Source organism: Podarcis liolepis (assembly GCF_965112155.1).
Source record: "Podarcis liolepis genome assembly, chromosome: 14".
NCBI classification, from domain to species: Eukaryota; Metazoa; Chordata; class Lepidosauria; order Squamata; family Lacertidae; genus Podarcis; species Podarcis liolepis.
Genome location: NC_139569.1, coordinates 21427758 through 21447328, shown reverse-complemented (window position 1 = coordinate 21447328; position 19571 = coordinate 21427758). Strand labels below are relative to the sequence as shown.

General features: G+C 42.2%; 1 protein-coding gene across 32 annotated transcripts in view; it reads right to left on the bottom strand.

Annotated features, from left to right (window-relative positions):
* RBFOX1 (RNA binding fox-1 homolog 1) overlaps positions 1–19571 on the bottom strand; it is a 1450244-nt gene that overhangs the window by 589791 nt on the left and 840882 nt on the right. For 2 of the 32 annotated variants that reach the window (XM_083473690.1, XM_083473696.1), the window contains one exon: positions 2511–2634. The exons of the other annotated variants lie outside the window; for them this stretch is intronic. In XM_083473690.1, the coding sequence (XP_083329816.1) occupies positions 2511–2634 (124 nt within the window). The remainder of the gene's footprint in view (positions 1–2510; positions 2635–19571) is intronic. 32 annotated transcript variants of the gene reach the window in all.

The window sequence follows — 19571 nt, the reverse complement described above, 5'->3', positions numbered from 1 at the left end:
GATGAAGCTCACCACAAGGGGCAGCTGTTTCTGACAAACCCGAAATAGAGACTTTGATCTGTAAAACAACTCCAAGGTACATTTCCTACAGATCTACATATGGCCTGGATGTCTGTTAAATGTGAACATTACAGAGACACGTTCTGGTGTTTCTTGTTGTTCTGAGCAAGGAAATGAGTGGTGTAAAATATTTTAAATAATTATGACAGAATCCCTTCCTGAATTTCAGATCACACATAGACTACAGTGCTGCTTTGCACAAAAGCAGATTCCCCCCCCCCCCAAGATTATTTTATTCTATCTCTCTCTGCAAAAGGCCTAGTCACAGAGGACCACTGTGGCTCAGATTTACTGCCATGCTTCTTAGAGAAACCAGAAAACTAAAATACCTAAATCTTAAAATCTTCTTCCACCATCCTTTCAGACAATACCAGCAAATAGTAGATTACAGTCTGAGTGAAATAAACATTTGCTGTGTTAACTTCACATTTCCTTAAGAAATTAAATCATACCCAACTGTATTTTGATATTCATATATATTATTTTATGAGAATAAGGTTCATTTCTCCCTGCCAAAGGAAAATAATGTTAAAAAAAAACCAAACATGGATGTCCATAGGAATGTAGAGTTGAATGCAAAGTAGAACACTGGCAGTGAGGAGAGGGCCAGTTTCTCACAAAACAATTACAATAATAGCATCGGTAATTTTGCCTTGTATCTCTGGTTCTACAAAGGTTAGAATCTTTTTATTTTAATGAAAGCTGAGAATCGGTACATTGTGTTTCACTGGGGGTGGGGGAATAACTGCCCTCTTCCCATCCACCCCTACAGCAGATGCCTAGGCCTATCGTTTTGCTTTTAGAGAAGGCAAGAAATATACCACTAACCCCCCGCCCCCCCAAAAAAACCCTTCTTTAAAAAAACCCTTCCTTTAAAAGGAAGAAAATCCTGAGCCAGTGTGGTGTAGTGGTTAAGAGCGGTAGTCTCGTAATCCGGGGAACTGGGTTCGCGTCTCCGCTCCTACACATGCAGCTGCTGGGTGACCTTGGGCCAGTCACACTTCTTTAAAGTCTCTCAGCCCCACTCACCTCACAGAGTGTTTGTTGTGGGGGAGGAAGGGAAAGGAGAATGTTAGCCACTTTGAGACTCCTGAAGGGGAGTGAAAGGCAGGATATCAAATCCAAACTCTTCTCTTCTTCTTCTTCTGAGAAAGCAAAGAAGCCCCACTTCAAAAAATCAATTCCCTCACCATGTGGACTTTAAATACCTTTAAAGTATTGCTGAAAACAGCAAGGTGAGGGTGGGGGGAGAGAGAGAATAGGCGAAGAATTAGTCAATACTTGTGTACCCCGGAATTAATTAAACCGTCAAAGAAATCAATTACGCACCACATCCCCTCCTCTCTTCACAGCCCAAAGTTACTGAAAGCTCAATAGCTCTTCCCATTTCAGAAGAAAATGTTGTGGGTATTTATGAGTTCGGAAACAAATACGGTATCAGAGTTAATGAGGGGCAAACCTTTAAATGTTTGTCAGAGTGGAACACAACAGATAAAGACCGGTGTGCCTGGAAGCTGACCAGGGAAGATTGTAAAGGTTGCTTTCCAAGCAGGTCAGCTCGGTGATGGCCATGAAAAAAGAATCCTTACCTCAAGTTGATGCATTATTATCAATGATGGTGTGACAACAGACCCACAGGTCACTACAGATTAAGCCCCCAAGCCAAGTCCTGTCAGATATTAGCCGTGCAATGCAAGAAGAACAAAGGCAAGGGTGCCATTTTCTTTGCTCATCCAGTTTTAGGGTTAGCAAAGCAGAACCATAACCAGCCTGTGGTGACCATATTTATGCACTAGCAAAAAAGAAGAACAGTGCCATACCAAAACAAGAAGATGACAAAAAAATGAAGGAGTGGTGTTACCTTAAATTGGCAAATTCTAATTTATATGTGCCTTGCAAATAAAGAAATAATTACAGGAACTTCAGCAGTACTGACATACAGCTCAGCATAGTGGGGTGACTGTGGTCGGTGGACCAGCTCAGTGTGCTGTCCGTTCATGTGTGTCTGACCTCATTCATGCCCCTTTCGAGTACTAGCTAAGGCTTTCTACCCCAAGCTCTTCTAATTCACAAAGCGCCCACCTTGTGCATCCATGCAACCACTGGAGACTGACCCATTTGGGTGAATGGGGCTCTGTCCCACTAACATCAATCTGCCCTTAGGCAACCTTCCTTCTCCTGCCTTCTTAATTGCATCTAGTACAGAGGGTGGAGCTGTCTGTCAACTACCCCCTCCTTAGTGCAAGCTCAACAAGAAGGAGGATGGAGCCAAAACTAGCATGAGTTGGCTCTGCCTATCATCGATTCTGGTACCACCTACTGTTGGTCTCCCCAACCAACCGGTGGGCACCAGCCACCAGAGATTACAATATTGTTTTGGAGCAGTACCCTACTCCACCCCCAAAAAATAAATCAATTAAATAAAAAATGTGAATCCCATTCATACATACATAGATCATCCAGAGGGGGTGGCTGTGGTAAGGGGGTGCCCCTGCCATTACTCCTTCCTCTTCCTTCTTCTGGTCCCCCAGTTCTACTCCTCCTGCTAATTGTAGCAATGAGGAGGTGATAAACCTGGGGAAAGGGGGAAGAAAGGATGGGGGGATGTCACATGCTGGGGGAGAAACAATTAGTACATCGTCTGGAGTCAACAACAGCTGTACAAGTGGCTCAAAGGAGAAGAAACCAGCAGATGGAGAATGATGGCTCAGTGGAGGAGTGGACTCAAACACTATTAACTGGATTGTTGCAGTAGGTTTCATGGGGGGTTGCCGTTGAAGAGGACTTGGAAACTAAAATTGGTCCAAAGTGCTTCTGCGCCCACTCCAGGTTGCTCATGTTAGTTACGTGTTTAAAGCCCTAAATGACACAGGTCAAAAATACCTGAATGACCTCCTCCCCTACTACAGCCCCTCTTTGGTGTAAAGATAAGCAGAGAATGCCTTTTTGGTTGTTCAACCACCTTCAGAAGCTCAGGGGGTGGCCCTAGAGAGAATGAAGCTCCCTCCCCACAGAGGTACATCTGGCACCTTCATTATACACACATGGTGGATGCACACATCTGGAGGACCAAAGTTTAGCCATATCCACCATGAAGTGTATTGATTAGAGCAGGTGTGGCTCTCCTGATGTTCTTAGATTACAACTTCCATTACACTTGGGACACTGTTCATCCTGGCCGGGAGTTGGGAGTTCAACAATATATAGGGCAGGGCAGGTTCTTCATTCTTGCATTAGGGTTGCAGATTTAGATTGGGGAGACACACCCCCACACCCCAAGCTCTTCTTGGATATCACCAACATATTGTCCAAATGATGGTGCCTATCTGAAAGCAGAAACACCACCAATGGAGAAAATGAGAACTCCTGAATGTATTAATGAGCTGTTAATTCATGTGCCTGAGATTGTGGATTTTATTAGTGCCTGTAAATCTCATATGTATCGAAGTCCTGAGATTTCTGAAACTCTTGTAAATTAGCTCTCAGTACTAATGAAACAGTTGTTTAGGTTGTCAAAGGGACTGGATTGTGAAGGATTCTGGTGTTGAAATAATTACTGAACCAAATAATTAAACTATGCTGCAAAATTACTCTTATAGCAATATTTACAGTGTATTTTTCCCTCGCTCTCGCTCTCCCCCCATCTTTCAAAGAAACAAAGCAAAACCCTGAATTACGATGCTTATTACAGATGAAGCTGCACTCATAATAGTCTTAACCAACGATAAATTCATTGTTCTAAAGTTACACAAAAGCTGGTTTCAAATTAATTTGTTTTTGCTCTACAATCTATCTAAGCGTCTTCTGGTGCAGACTGTTATATGCATTCTGGAGATTTCAGAAATTTCATAGGTACAATGCTGAACTTCAAATAAGGAAGATTCAATGACATAGTGGTTCCCCACCCTCCCACCTCCTTTTAGTGCCAGGGCCATTATCTGCAACACTCTGTCTGACCTCAGCAGCCAGTGCAGAGAGAAATTGTAAGCAAAGACCTAATGAATGGGAAACACTTGTTTCATACAACCTGAATTCGATAAAGATTTTTTAAAAAATTCTGTCTCATCTCAAAAATGCCTCCTTAATTCCATGCAGAGGAGGGACTGAGGGAAAAAACCCTCCCCTAAAAGCACAAAAAGAGACAAAGGGTGTAGCCAAATAAATTCTACTGAGAATAGACCCATTGAAATGAGTGAATCTAGGGTAGTCATGCCCATCAACTGCAATGGATCTAGGACTAGTGTTGGGTACAAACCAAGGCCACAAAAGGTGCAGACATGCTCCTACCATCAGCTGCACCATCAGGAAGCAGAAAGGCACCTACAACTGCAACAAATGCTCACTCACTCACAGGCAGAAGCTCCTTGCATCCTTGCATCTCTCCACTTTGCAGATAGAAAGGAGGGTGGGTATTGTATCTTGGCATATAGTGAAATGTCATCATTTTTGAAAGGAGTCATGTTCAGTGCAGGAAAGGCTGTGCCCGTGCAAAGAGGTACTGAACAGGAAGAACCAATAGTCTATTATGTATCTCTTTTTTGAGGGGAGGGGGTATTTACTGAAACCTTCCATGGGCACCTTAGAAGATACCAGTGGGCCCCCAGGTGCCTGTGGGCCTCACATTGGTGAGCCCTGTCCTGACGCATATCATTATCTGAAGCTGGTGAAGGAACACACATGACCATATTGTAATAGGGCAGAGGCACCAACACCTCAAAAAGAAAAAGGAAATATATCAACAAGGGGATAGCTTTTGGGTCAGCATCCACATGTTTATACACAACAAAAAGTGCTCTGAGGGCTACCTATCTAGCACTGGGTTGGTTTTGTTTTTGTTTTTTGTTTAAATACACTTAATCAAAGCATAAAGCTTTGTGCACAGGGAAAGGCTACTTGATGGTTTAATTAACACATCTAGCATCCTCTCTTAATAATAACTGAAGGCATCATGTGGCTAAACTTTGGATATCCACAGTGGATAAAGACAGAGAAAAACCCCTCAGCTCTTAGTGTGTAATAAAGAGTGTGTGTGTGTGTGTGTGTGTGTGTGTTTGTGTGTAGAGCATAACAAAATAGAGATTTGTGTCTGATTCTGAAGCCTGGAGACTCTCAGAGACATGGAAATGGAACTGCCACCTGTCTTCTGTACTGAGCTGGGAGAGCTTATGATGCAGTGGTGGTCCTGCCTCCCCTCTTCTCCCAAGCTCCCACCAGCCTGAGTGTGATGTGAGTCAACAAGGTACAGGGTTAATGGAAAGGGGGGGTTAAGAAAGGGGGGTTGGAGAAAGAGAGAGACATCAAGAAAGAGAGAGTGGGAGAGGAGAGGAGATGGCTCTACAAATGTTCTAGATGAAAATATAGCAGCCAGAGTCATTCTGGGGGGAAGCCAGAGTCATTGTGGGGGTTTACCAGTGTGATGGCAACTGAATAAAATAAGGTCAAAAAGGTAAGGTGGAGCATTTACAGCAACTATTCACACACTGAGTCATAATTTAAACACAGGAGCATTTTATTGCTTTGCACCGTGGTTATACTGCATATGTTCTTTTTGCTGTTTATATGACTGGTTAAAAACATACAATTGCATGATTTAAACTAGGTCCTTTGGAAAGAAGTCTTTAAAACTTAACTGCAGTGCTCAGGAAGTGGATAATACATGGCATATCCTGTTTGTTTGTTTGTTTGTGTGTGTGCACCATGTACGTCACACACAAGCTGTATATACAAAAGGAGAGTGCATATATTTCAATATCTGAATGTATAAAATATGAGTGTATATACCTATGTCTGCATTATTCATAGACATGACTTTTAATCTTTGTCAGAAATGCTACTGTAAATCCTGGAGTGTGAAAGGAGACACAAATTATGTTAATAACAAAGCTTTGTGATCACATTTTGTTTTCCTTGCCTGAAAAATCTTATCTTTCTGTTTCATTGTGTGCTTGTTTGTTGTTGCTGTTGTTGTTGTTGTTATGTCTCAGTTTTCAGTATCTATGTCCCTAGAAATTAATGTTTTCCCCCTGCTATTTTGCTGATCATTCCAACAAAAAGATGGAGATATTTTGAAAGCATACAGTTCCTTCTTCCTTTTTTCTGCAGAGAGCGTATTTTTTCCCCCTTGGGAAACCCTAATGAGAACATACGGGCTTAAACCTGAACTGGAAAGCTTCATGATTTCCCACAAATTAATCACACCACCACATCGAGGCAATTACAGCGATTGAGCTAATCATATCTACACCTTGCATGAAATTAGCTGGCAGGAGACCTTAAGCTTGCAGGGAGCTAGACAGAAAGAGGTTAACTTTGCAGAAATCATCTCCCTCCAAAACCTTTGATGCTAAGAACCACACTGATTTTCAAGCAGAAACAGAGCCTGAAAACTTTAAAAGGCTGCACAGGTAACAAGAAAACGGGGGTGGCGGCCTTAAGTTTTCATTGTTGCCATTTTCCCCAACTCTCCATAACTTTGCAAGTCCGAAATGTGTGATGGGGAGATTTGTAAGGGTGATAGATTTAAATGTCCCCCCTTTTGCATGTGTGTGTTGATATTTAATGTCAAAAACGGAGGAAGCACATCAAAGTGTGTGTGTGACATGTTCATTAGATCAGCTTTTGACAGGCTGCTAAACGGTAGTTCAGAATGAAGAGCAAAGAGAGAGAGAGAGAGAGAGAGAGAGAGAGAGAGAGAGAGAGAGAGAGAGAGAAGACCTTCCCGTCATTAATTACCCAAACATGCACAGCATTGAGCTGAAGACTGGGGAATGGGAAGCAAAGTGCTGACTCCACAGGATTTACACGCCAGCGACTCCACTGCCTCTCCCAATTTGCAGGAGAATAGGAAATCATGAACAATTGATATGCCCTGTTAGCTCCTATCATGGGGAGGTAACTCTCCCATAGCCTAAGGGGTACCTGATACACTTTAACACTGAAAAATAAAAGGTAATGTGCTTGGCAAAGATGGGGAGGGAGACCGTGTGGAGGCAGAGAGAAGAGAGCAGGGAGGGAAGGGACCTAACCTGGGAGTCTTGAAGCAGGTTTGAATTGTAGCACATGAGACAGAGGGAGAAAGTGAGCAGGGAGAGCACAAGAAAGGGTGCCAAGATACTAATTTTGCAATTTTGGTTGTGTCCAATGAGTCAGGCATTTGTGAAACTAACCATGTAAATGGGGAAATGGCTTAACTCCTCTCTGCAGCTTAATGCCTTATTCCCCGCTTCCCTCCCACCCTGTCCCAATAACCTCTTCTTTTTTTGAGGGGGGTGGGTGGGAAGGATCTGCTGGGTTCCTTTGTTCCCCTGCATAATGCAGTTACTTCCCCCAGCTTAATCCTCTAGAGAAAACTAATCAAGAATGGATAAAGCTTTCCCTCTTCATGGAAGAGTTCCCCCCACCCTGCTGCCCCATTTGTTCTATTTTGCGAACAAGACTGGCAGTGCCAGCAAAGCTTGTAGAGCTAAATGTTTCAAGATTGTTCCAAGCAAATTGAGCTAGCAGGTCAATGCTGTGTGCGGCAGTGGCTGCTGCTGGTATTTGCGGTTAACAGGCTCCAGGTCTTTTGCATGTGCATTCTGATGCTTTGGGTGTTTCGTGTTCAAGCAGTACAGCTGCAGGTTTCACTGGGGTGTTGTAAACAGCTCCCCAAATCTACAAGCAAAAACACCAAGGGAAATGCAGTTTCGCAAGGACGTAGGAAGTTGCCTGATACTGTGTTGGATTGGCCTATCTAAGCTCAGTAACATCTGCACTGAGCAGGAGCTCAGTTCTCCAAGGTTTTAAGCAGGGAGTCTCTCCCAGCCCTACCTTAAGATGCTGGTAACTGTACCAGGACTTTCTGCATTCAGAGCAGAAGCTCTTGTCACTGAGCTATAGTCCTTTACAACATCAAATCAGACCACTGATCCATCTGCCTCAGTATATTACAGCCTCAACAGAATGGTCCTGTTTCCCGCTTTACTGAGGACATATGAAGGCATCCTCTGTTTGAAGCAAAGTCCAGTCCGAATCAGGATTAATAAGTTACATTCCAACAAAACCAGGGAAAGAAATTGCTGGTGTCTGGTCCAGAACAGAAATCAATCCAGCAGATACAATCAGTACTCAGTCTTGTCTTGTTGTTGTTTTCAGTTAAAAAACAATACATATCAATGCGTCAATACCGTTTGCACTGTGTCCTTCTGCATCAAAATGAGTGGTGAGGAATAATTTAATGATAATATAATTAATCACAAAATTTGCCATGGCAGGCAGAGAAACAAAGTACATAGCGTTTTTTTCTGCCAGAAGCTGAACTTGCAGTGTAAGGGAAACAGTGTTGCATGTGATGAACACAGGTTGGAATGGAAATTGATGTGCTCATTGGAGCCAATTGGTGTGAAAGGAGATGATTGACTTCTAGGGCCACTGGAGAAGGCGTACAGGAAGAACACCAAGGAGTTGTTCAGTATGCTCCAAAGCTCAGCATTTAGGAACATGAAAAACACAAGGGGCTTTGGTTTCAAGAGAAAGGTGTGCGAGTTCTGTTATGCACAATGGAAGTTCAAGGGAAATACAACTTTACTCACTCTGAAAGATGGTATTAGAACACTCCAAATCATTTGACCATGTACATATGTGCACAGGAAATGGTGGATCTAGTTGAAAGGCAACACATTGCATTTGTTGAGATAATCCCTAATTATTACTATTGTATAATTATAAAATTATTGTATAATAATGGAAGGAGCCACGGCTGTGAGGGGTGTGGTTGTGACCATGACTATCATGAAGGGACCCTGAACTTTTGAAATTTCTACTACATTACTGGTGACAACCCAGCACACACCAGGTTCATAAACAATAAAAGAAGAAGCAAAGTAATCATAACACTAAACACAATTATAGCTAATAATCTTACCTCCTAAAAATACGGAAAGGCTAATTAAGTTAGCAAGCTACAAAATAGGTCAGCCTTATTTTCTGAAGCTTGTGACAATATTACCATTCATGAAATTTTATTTCACGGGCTTCAACTGGTTTCTCTATCCATGTTTCATAAGGGCAAAGATCATTTCAATTTCTGTGTTATAGCAGAACTATCTTATTTATCTCTTCATTTCTCATATGGTACCACATATTTCCTTCCTTCATATCCAGTGAATTTCTCCCTTACAGTGCAATTTTCCAGCTCCCAACTTCCTTCAAAATGCCCCTTGATTTTTTTTTTTGGGGGGGGGGTCTCCTTGTCCTCTTTATCTGAATTATGTCTGCAGATCTCAGATGGCACAAGCGCTTCTCTGGCTTCTCTATGGACTGCACAGAGAGAGAAATCAACCCTAACAGAATTCATACTAGGAACTCATTTTCCTCAGTGTGGATCTCTGACCTAAAGGAAGGGGTGCACAAAGAGGGGGGAGATGACAATTGCACATGGCACAGGATTAAGCAAGTGGATGGTTCCATCAATTTGGGGAGGGAAATCACTTGCATATTGTTTCAGATGACCTGGATAGGCTGAAGTTACGTGTCTTTTATAAATTAATAAAGCAAACAAATACATAAAGTAATGAGCCAGGGAATATTTTCATGTTGCTCTGAAATGCGTTTGACTGATTTATAGGGCTAAGAAGCATATTCAGAAAAGAACACAGTGTCTAGTCCAGCACATTGTTCTCACAGTGACTAACCATATGCCTATGGGAAGCTTGCAAACAAGCCATGAGTGCAACAGCACTCTTCCCATTTCTGGTATTTAGATGCATAATGCTTCCAGCAGTGGGGGTAGGACATAGTCATGGTGGCTCATAGCCACTGATGACAAGAAACCAGACATTCTTTATAGTCACACCTATTTAGGAATGACTCAAGGGAAGGATTTGCAGTGCAATCTGATTGCATGTGTGTGTGTGTGTGTGTGTGTGTGAGAGAGAGAGAGAGAGAGAGAGAGGCAGACAGGCAGAGAAATACACTGGTGGTTCTCCTGCCTTATCCAAATATCCCTGGCTGACTTTAGCTGGCAAGGCAGAAGTAAGGGCAGGGGGAAACTGCATTAGTGCTGGGCTGAAAGCTGCTCCCCAATTATGTAGGGCCATCCAATCTTTTGCAAATCAGAGAGCAGTTTTCCGCGTCTTTTGCAGGTGGAGAGCAAAGTTTAAGAAAGTTTTAGAGAGGGGGCTTACTTATTCACCTTATTTGAATGTATAATGTCACATGGTACTGTGAGAGTTCTGTGTAGTAGCAAGCTGTATTCTAACTCTGTCTACTCAGATGTCCTATTGATTTTAATGAACTTACGAGAAGACTGAAGGATCCAGCCAGTGGCCCACCTAGTCCAACATCCTGGTCTCACAGTGCCCAAGGAGATGTCTATGGGAAGCTCAAAAGCAGCACCTGGCCACAAAAGCAATCTTCCTTCCTGTGTTTTCCAGCAACTGGCATTCAAAGCCATACTGCATTTAATAGCAGAGACCTACTCCCAGGTAAGTGATGTCAGGATTGTGGCCTAGGTTTGTGTTCAACTCCATCCAGGTCAGGCCATCTCCCCACCTCCCAGACATGGGAACCTAGGACACATAACACCTCTGTCTTCTCGGGATTTAGCTTCCATTTATTGGCCTGCATCCAACCCATCACTGCCTCCAAGCATTGGCTGAACACCTCAACTGCCTCTCCTGATTAAGATGGAACAGAGAGATAGAGTTGGGTGTCATCTGCATATGGATGACACTTCACTCCAAACCTCCTGATGACAGCTCCCAGAGGCTTCACACAGATGTTAAATAGCATGGGGGACAAGATGGAAGTCTGTGGGACACCACAGGACAACTCCCATGGTGCTGAACAAAAGCCTCTCATGTCTGCTTTCTGGAGGTAATAGAGGAACAAATGAAGTACCATACCCCCAATCCACACCTCCCTCAGATGCCTCAGAAGAATACTGTGATCAACAGTATCAAAAGCCACCAAGATATCAAGGAGAATGAGCAGGGTTGTACTCATCAATAAGGGCGATGAAGGCAGTTTCAGTGCTGTGAACAAGCCTAAAACTATTATTTTATATTTCTGTGCAAGGTTTCTTTTTGAATAATGGTCATTGACCTTGATATAGAGATCGATAGATTGAAAGATTGGTGTATTTCCCCCCCTGTGGTCTAGCTTTCTTTTCGCCTGCACCCTTGCTGAAATTACTGGAAGTTCCTCCTTCTCTTAACTTGAACAAAAGTAATCCCTGCCACCACTATGGGCACAGATTGGAGGCATGGATTCTTATTATTTCTTTAGAAAGTAAACCCATGCTGATTATTCCTTCTTTCCCAAAGGAAGTTGCCAGTGCTAATGAGTGTGTTAGAATGAAATTCCAGAACACTGCCAACCTGGGGCATTTAACGAATCAGTGCCATTTAAATATTTCTGTAATTCTCAGAATAGGAATGAATGTGGATATAATTGTATTTAATAAGTAAAATGATAATCTGAATAATTTACTACAGAAAAGTAATTACGAACATTCACTTGTAAAAAGATAGAAAAGGAAAAAGTTTCCCCCTCTTCCCCCATATTCAAAATTGCTCAGAATAGATTACATGCTTTAGTAATCTAAGAAATCATAAAATGATTACAATTAAGGGATTGGTTAATAATATATACTGTGTTTAGTAACTTTATGGGGCACTGAATTCATTTCCATTTTAATTGTGAAAATGATACACTGGAGTAGCGTCTGCCAAATTACTCATTTGGATGCTTAGAAAAGTGAGGCAGCCTCAGTCTCTCAATTATGACCTGTAACGATGCCCATATTTTTATGGCAGAAAATTAGGAAACTATTGAATTATATTTACAGTTGCAGTAAAATGTAATGTGATTGTTTTGAGTCTGTTTCCTCCCACATTCTCTCCTAACATTGTCAGTAACAACTATGACTTGGTTAATGTGTCACAGTTCAAATAAATAATGGAGTTCCCCGGGGTCATGCCTTTGCCGCTCATGTGAAGAAAAAAAATTGTGATGGTATTTAAGTGTACAGTTTCCTCCTGCTATTTTCACAGGTGAATCATGTGGGGAACAGAAGCCCTCATGCACATAAAGGATGGTGACATGTCTTATGTTGTTTGCTACTATGTTGCACCACACCCACCGATGTGAGTGAAATGTCAGTGTGACATGGCAGTATATCAGTCGAAAAGCTACAGTTCCATAATGCAACAGGCAATGCAGTATAAAAGGAACATGAGATACTTAGAAAGTTGAGGTACTTTTAATCTGTTTTAGTATGTTTACCTATGTATGTTTAAAGTAGGGTTGTAATTTTGTCTTGATTTTACAGCTTTCTCTTTTGCAAACTGCTTAGAGTTTTTTGTTTACAACCAAGCTGTGTATAAATTTTATGAAATAAACTGGGGCAGAAGTGCTAGCATTATAACTAGGTAAACTAATGCAATATTCTCAATGCCTGAAGGCACATAGAGTGGTCCCAAATACCTTGAAGTATGCCATCATGAATTCACTCCTTCACAGGCTCCTGCATGAACCAGTTCAACTGTTGAGCTCCGAATTCCTGAAATATTGTAATTATTCAGCCTGCAGTAGACTTTTACCCATTTATACAATATGTGCAATGACTATGGTACCAGTGGGAACTGTATAGTAGGAGTCACATTTTTTTTCAGCCCATAAGAAAAAAAATAGCATATTCTTTTCTAATGTTACTGACTTACTGCTTCTCTCCTAGTTTCCCCATCCAATTTCTGCTGGGGTATACTCCCACACAATGGGTTGTCTTTAAAGTAGCACTAAGTATAATGAAACATCAAAACAAGGATTTCAGTTTGCTTAGTAAGACTTACTCCCCTCACCTCCTACTGTGTCCCCCCATATTTTCTGGAGGTTCCCCCCAGAACCTCCAGAACAAATTTGAGAAGGGTGGTGGAAAGGTGAAAGTCAAATTGCACTAGTGACAGTTCTTGCACTGATTGGACACAGTAGTAGAATACTGTTTGTGAGTGTGTTCATTCTGCAGTCATACTGATAAAGTTTGGTTTTGGAATCAGACCCAGACATGCATCCAAAACCATTTGTTCCTTCATCAAAGACTAACTATGGTATGATCTAGGCTGTACGGCTTCTTTGCTCAGGTGTCTTCAAAAACAGTAGTGGTGGGAACTGAATTGCTTTGAAGAAAACAAAGCAACAGACTGACACAAACATGTGTGCGCATACATGCATGCACACACACACACGCAAACATAAATGCCACACACAAGTTTAGAAAACTTTCACAAGTCCTGTGCTGCTTGTGTGTTACCAAGTAATTATTTCCAGTTCCACCATTAACCCCATTGACTCCATCAAGGCAGAATGGCTGAAATTGCACTTCTCAAACACTTTGGTACTTGAAACGTTGACAGACTCAATAAACCCCCTGAAATGTAACATGCTGCTGCTGTCTACAGAACAGCTGTGGGCGCAAATAGCTTCCTTTTAATATGGACAGAAAGGCCAAGTGAAATTTTAATCAGACAGACAAGGCAGCTCTCTGAGAATACTAAAATGCCAAATCTTCTCAGTTATTGTAAATGGGGGGGGGGGCTTTCTTAGATCTGTAAACCACTTCTGTTAGCTATCAATTGACCATATTTTCAAGATCCCCCCTACCACCACCCCACCTTAAATTTGCTTTAATTAACACTAAAGCGTTCAAATGTACAATCTGAGGGAGCTGATTTTCTACTACCTAAAGAAGGATATAGACTGTTACTTTCCCACCTAGTCCTTGAGCCTAATCAGGTCTGAAATTGATGGCAATTTGGTTTGATAAGATGTTTCCCCCCAAACCACATCCATCTGCCCCACATCTGATATCAGTTTTGAGGCAGGTAAGGGAGTGGCTGTGGGACGCGGGTGGCGCTGTGGGTAAAGCCTCAGCGCCTAGGACTTGCCGATCGCATGGTTGGCGGTTTGAATCCCCGCGGCGGGGTGAGCTCCCATTGTTCGGTCCCAGCTCCTGCCCACCTAGCAGTTCGAAAGCACCCTTAAGTGCAAGTAGATAAATAGGTACCGCTTTATAGCGGGAAGGTAAACAGTGTTTCTGTGTGCTGCTCTGGTGCCGGTTCGCCAGAGCAGCTTCATCACGCTGGCCACATGACCCGGAAGTGTCTGCGGACAGCGCTGGCTCCCGGCCTCTAGAGTGAGATGAGCGCACAACCCTAGAGTCTGTCAAGACTGGCCCATACGGGCAGGGGTACCTTTACCTTTACCTTTTAAGGGATTGGCTATGAAGACATGAGGGACACAGGTGGCGGAGGGACGGGGGTGGCGCTGCGGGTAAAACCTCATCTTCTATGCACACTTTACCCTAGTGTGTTTTTGTAGGATTTGCATTGCAAAATTTGGAGATTTGTGAATGTTAAAGGTTAGCTGTGTGATGTGTACTCAATCAATTTTTCTCTCCCATCCATAATGGTGAATAACATGGTCTCCAGAAGCTTGTAAAGATTCCAAGAATGGGACCACTGTCAATAGCATTTGCTTAGTTCTACACATTAATTTTAAAAAGACTGCAAGAAGAGCTAATGGCATTTTAAATAACTCCCACACCACAAACAGAACACTCAGGCTCCTTGACATATACTGTTTACAAAATGGTCTTACAAACCACTGCCCCTTTGGACAGCCAATGTAGAATGGCTCACAGAATGTACCTTTCACTATGAGCATGGAGACCTGTTAAAGTCATGTTTAAATGTCATTTTAAAACTCTTCTAAAAGGTACGGTACTGCTGTGATATTTTAATTCTCAAAGGAAAACAAGGCATTCCAGAAAGGTGTGTCTCTGTTACATGTTCACCTGGGCTCATGATTTAAGGTAGTAATTACCATATGGGGCGGGGGGGGGGGGCTGGGAAAAACAAACAAATTTAACACTTAAGGGTTGCAGCAAGCACAATGGGCCCACCACCCTTGGAGGAGGGGTCCTCTCGTATTTCTGAGGGTCCCATGGCTCTAGGATTGTCTAATTCTCTGTGATCTATGTGTTGGTTGTGACTGGAACATTCATTCATTCCTAAACAAGAGACACAAGGCAACGGCCAGCTCTCTGGGAATGAGAGTACCCATTATGACTCATCCTGCTGTGACGTTACCATCGTCCCAAGGCCAGAGCCAGGGTTGTGTATACTGAGCCCCTAATTAAACCCAGCCTCTTGGCTTCTTATTTCTTCTTACAGTTCCATACTTTGCAACTTTTTGTGGGGGGGAGGGGAGAAATACACATTTTGGTGCAATGTGTATCAAATTACCAATGTTGGACAGTGCTTTAATGTAAAAAATTATTGATCAACGTACCATGGGTGTTAGCACAAATTGGCTGCCACAAGCAGAAGAACACAGATGTGTTGGCGCTTCTCCATGTGCCTCCTCCACATGAGGTCTGGGAGGTGGCAACAAGAAACTGGGTCTTTTCTTCAGTGGCTCCCTGTTTGTGGAACACTCTCCTCGGGCACGTTCGTCTGGCATCTTCATTATATATATTTTAGGTGCTAGGTGAAAACATTAAACTGGGTCTTGGGCTTATTAATATTCTGCAGCCTTTCAAAATGTGTTTGTGGGATTGAGGGGGGATTGTTCTGCTATTCTGCTTGTTTATGCTTTTATTTTTATCTTGTGAACTGCCCTGAGAGAACTATTGATGAAGGGTGGTATATAAATCTAATAAAAATACATACATACATACATGCATGCATGCATACATACATACATACATACTCTGTACTGCTGAGTATTGTCACACACACAAAAGTCTTGGGTTTAGTCAATGAGCAAACATAAGCTAAAATAAAATAGAGTAAAAGGAGACTGTTAGAGAAAGAGGTAAGAGTTATACAGTGGTACCTTGGGTTACATACGCTTCAGGTTACATACGTTTCAGGATACAGACTCTGCTAACCCAGAAATATTACCTCAGGTTAAGAACTTTGCTTCAGGATGAGAACAGAAATCGTGCAGCGGCAGTGCAGCAGCAGCAGGAGGCCCCATTAGCTAAAGTGGTGCTTCAGGTTAAGAAGAGTTTCAGGTTAAGAACAGACCTCCAGAACGAATTAAGTACTTAACCCGAGGTACCACTGTAGCTCAGTGGTAGAACATGAGCTTTACATGCAGAACATTCCTAATTCGGTCCCCAGCAACTCCAAGTTGGGCTGAGGGTGACCTCCTGCCTGAAACACTAGAGAACTGCTGCCAGTCAGTGTAGACAGCACTGAGCCAGATGGACCAATGATCTGACTCACTTATCAGCTTCTTATGACCATTGAACTTCAGTGCGCATTGAGAGTGATAAGTGTGTTCTAGGTCAAACACATTTCCTCCATTGGGGTAATGAAGGTTTCCTCAACAGGCCTGATCAGAGCTCTGAAGGAATCAAAGATGTCCTCTAAAACATAGCTCAGAGCTCTGTATGCAACGCTGTGCTTCCAAGGAAGACGAAATCAATATGGAGAGTGCTCTTTGAAGGTAGAAACTTTGAAAACCTCTGGCCTAGAGTTTCAAGAGGAGCTGCTGTGCTGTGCCAATTTTCAGAGTCGCCAGTGCTGAGCCAGACAGATATCAACAGTCAACTTCAGCATCTGGCAATTTGCATCCCCCTGTGTCTCATGTCCTGATTTGGGAACCAAACGTGTGATTTATTAGCTCTAAAGACTGGTGTCTCAGAGACGGCAATCAATGCAGAGGTGGCGATGGGCAGCAAGAGAGAGAGAACCTGCAGGAGAGAGACCCCTGCAGCTGCATGGCGGCACGGCTGCTAGAATGATTAAAAGTAACTAATCACTCTAGGAAGTGGGAGGAACATTTGGACAGGAGCTAACAACATATGGTACAAGATCTGGGCCTGCCCCGGGGCAAGAAATGTTCAGTCCCTCCAGCTTTTTCTCCAGAGGGTTTGGAGTTTTAATTATACGGTATTTTCAAAACACTTTGCAGATTAATCACCACCACCACACCTGAGAATGGTAAATATTGTTAGCTCAATTTTTGCAGTGGGAGGTGCAAAAGGCATAAAAGCATACCGCAAAGTTACTCTCCCTGTTGCTGTGTTGCAAAACAGTGGCCAGGTCAAGATTATAAGATTTCAATGGTAGCATGTTCATTTTAAAGTTGCATTCATATCAAATATTTTTATTCAAGGTTGGGTTGTCGTTAGGGTGAGATGATTTCTGCAAGCATTATAATCACTTTCTAAAGGTAACCCACCAACCCCTGTTTACCTTTTAGGTATTAATGCAAACGCTAACCCAGTATATGCATTTGTGTACACATTACTGAGCTAGAGAACTGAATTGCAAAATTCAGACGAGTGCAAATTTCACAGCATGTGTTTCAGTTTGCATATTGTTTTGGAAAATACTAAATGGGTAAATTCACATTTTGATGCAAACTGAACTAAATTCCTCCTTATCCCTAATTCAGAGTCAAGCTGCCTCCAGCTGTAGAGGTAGTATAGTAAGGATGGCTAGAAGCTAGTAATGTTTCTTCCAGTATGAGCTTATCTGATCCCAGAAGTTGTCATCACATGCCCTCCTCTGAGTGTTCACTCTGTCAGAGGTACAGAGAGCAGCAACATGGGAGAGAGCCTTTTTCATAGTGGTCTCCCACTTGCAGAATGCTCTTCCCACGGTGGCCGTCACCAGTGCTATCAGCTTTTACATCCCAGGCAAATGTTTCCAGGCATTGTTGTCCATTTCTTTCTGTTGCTGGTTTTATCTGCTGATTGGTTGCTTTATGGTGATCTTGCTGATATTGTGCAAAGTGGTTACTAAAATATATATTTCGCAATTATGTGTGATCACGGTAGGGGTTTTTTATCTACTGTGCTTTGACTGTACATTGCATTTTGCATCCGTCTTGTACTTTTGATATAAGCTCCCTTGATATATGATAAATCAAGAACATCAGCATGCTCACAAAATTCTTCTGGGATTCTCAGCTTTCAGATGTGAATGTCAGTATTCCAAACATTTGGACATTTGCTGCATTCGAACAGGCATTGCTGTGCAACATACTCATTTTTACTAGGGGCTCTTTTTAATGCAGGAAGTTATACAATATTTCTGCCCTATATTCTTCCACCACCACTTGCTGCCTTCAGCATTGCCCTTTTGCTTTGTATTTCTTTCCCAAGCTTTCCAACATGGATGTGACTCTGCAAAACTCAGGCCATTTTGTTGGCATTCGTATGTGCAGAATTCAGTGCAGAATTTCTGGCACGCTCCCCAGACCATGACCTCTCACAGCACATTAATATTTTAGTGCATTACAAAGAAAATTAATTCCAGGAGTTATCTTGTGAAAGGCACATATTTACATATCATTGTGATAAATCTTGTTATTTGTAGAACTGCTTGGGGTCAGGCAGAAATATTCCTGAAAGGAGGATGGGATGCATATATCTTAAAATATCAGTTATAAATGTTGTGTGCTGTGATATATCAAACACACCCCCTTTTAATTTTAAGAATACCACTGTCATCATTTGTTTCACAATACAACATTTGTCCAAAGGCATTGTTTGAAGGCACATTTGATTTCAGAAAATTTATACACCTCTTGATTTAAAAGGAAACAAACCCTCAAATTGTCTTACAAACAATAAAACAAGAAACTTATCAATAAGAAGAATTAATAACCATCAAATGAGAATTTAAGAAAGCTAAAGCAACAATAAATTAAAAACAGATTAAAATTCACATCGACATTCAAAATTTGTCTAAACAGAATTGTTTTTAGGAGGTGCCAAAAAGAGTACAGTGAAGGTGTCCACTTGATGTCAATAGGCAGGGAGTTCCAAAGGATAGGGGCTGTCCAATAAAAGATCAAGTTCTTAGAAATGTAGAATAGGTACCATGTGGCACCCATAACAGTATCAAAGTGGTGGAGCAGGCATTTAATGTTATAAGGTGACTGCATAGGTCAACTGGTCCCACGTTATTAAGGGCTTTATATACTGATAATAAGATATTGAACCTGGCCTGGCAGCAAATCAGCAACGAGTACAGATCTCTGGTGTCACTTTTTGTACAGTCCCGTGGGAGCCGTTCTGTACGACTTCTGCGACACACATCCAATGGAGCTGTGTGCATGCGTAAGCAGAGTTCAGCAGAAAGCCAGACTGTTTAGGAATGTGGCATAACGAATTACTTTATTATTTACAGCAAATTAAAGCAAAATAACATGGCTAGTGTGAACAGCATCTCACACACATGTCGTCTCTGTCGAAGAGAAAAAGAACAAAGAGTGGAAGTTCTCCAGTCTGAGTTCCGTTCCCACACATACAGCAATAAGGAATGTAAACAGTGGATCACAAGATCCAGCAACAGGAGAATGAAATACTAACAGTCACAGACTGGGTGGACGCAGAGGAAAGCTGGGAGGAACCAGTTGAAAACCAAGCGAAGACAATGAATGCCAGAAAGAGAAGAGGCAGAAGCTGAAGCAGGAGAGGAGGGAAGCTAAGAGGTGTTCTCAAATAGATTTCA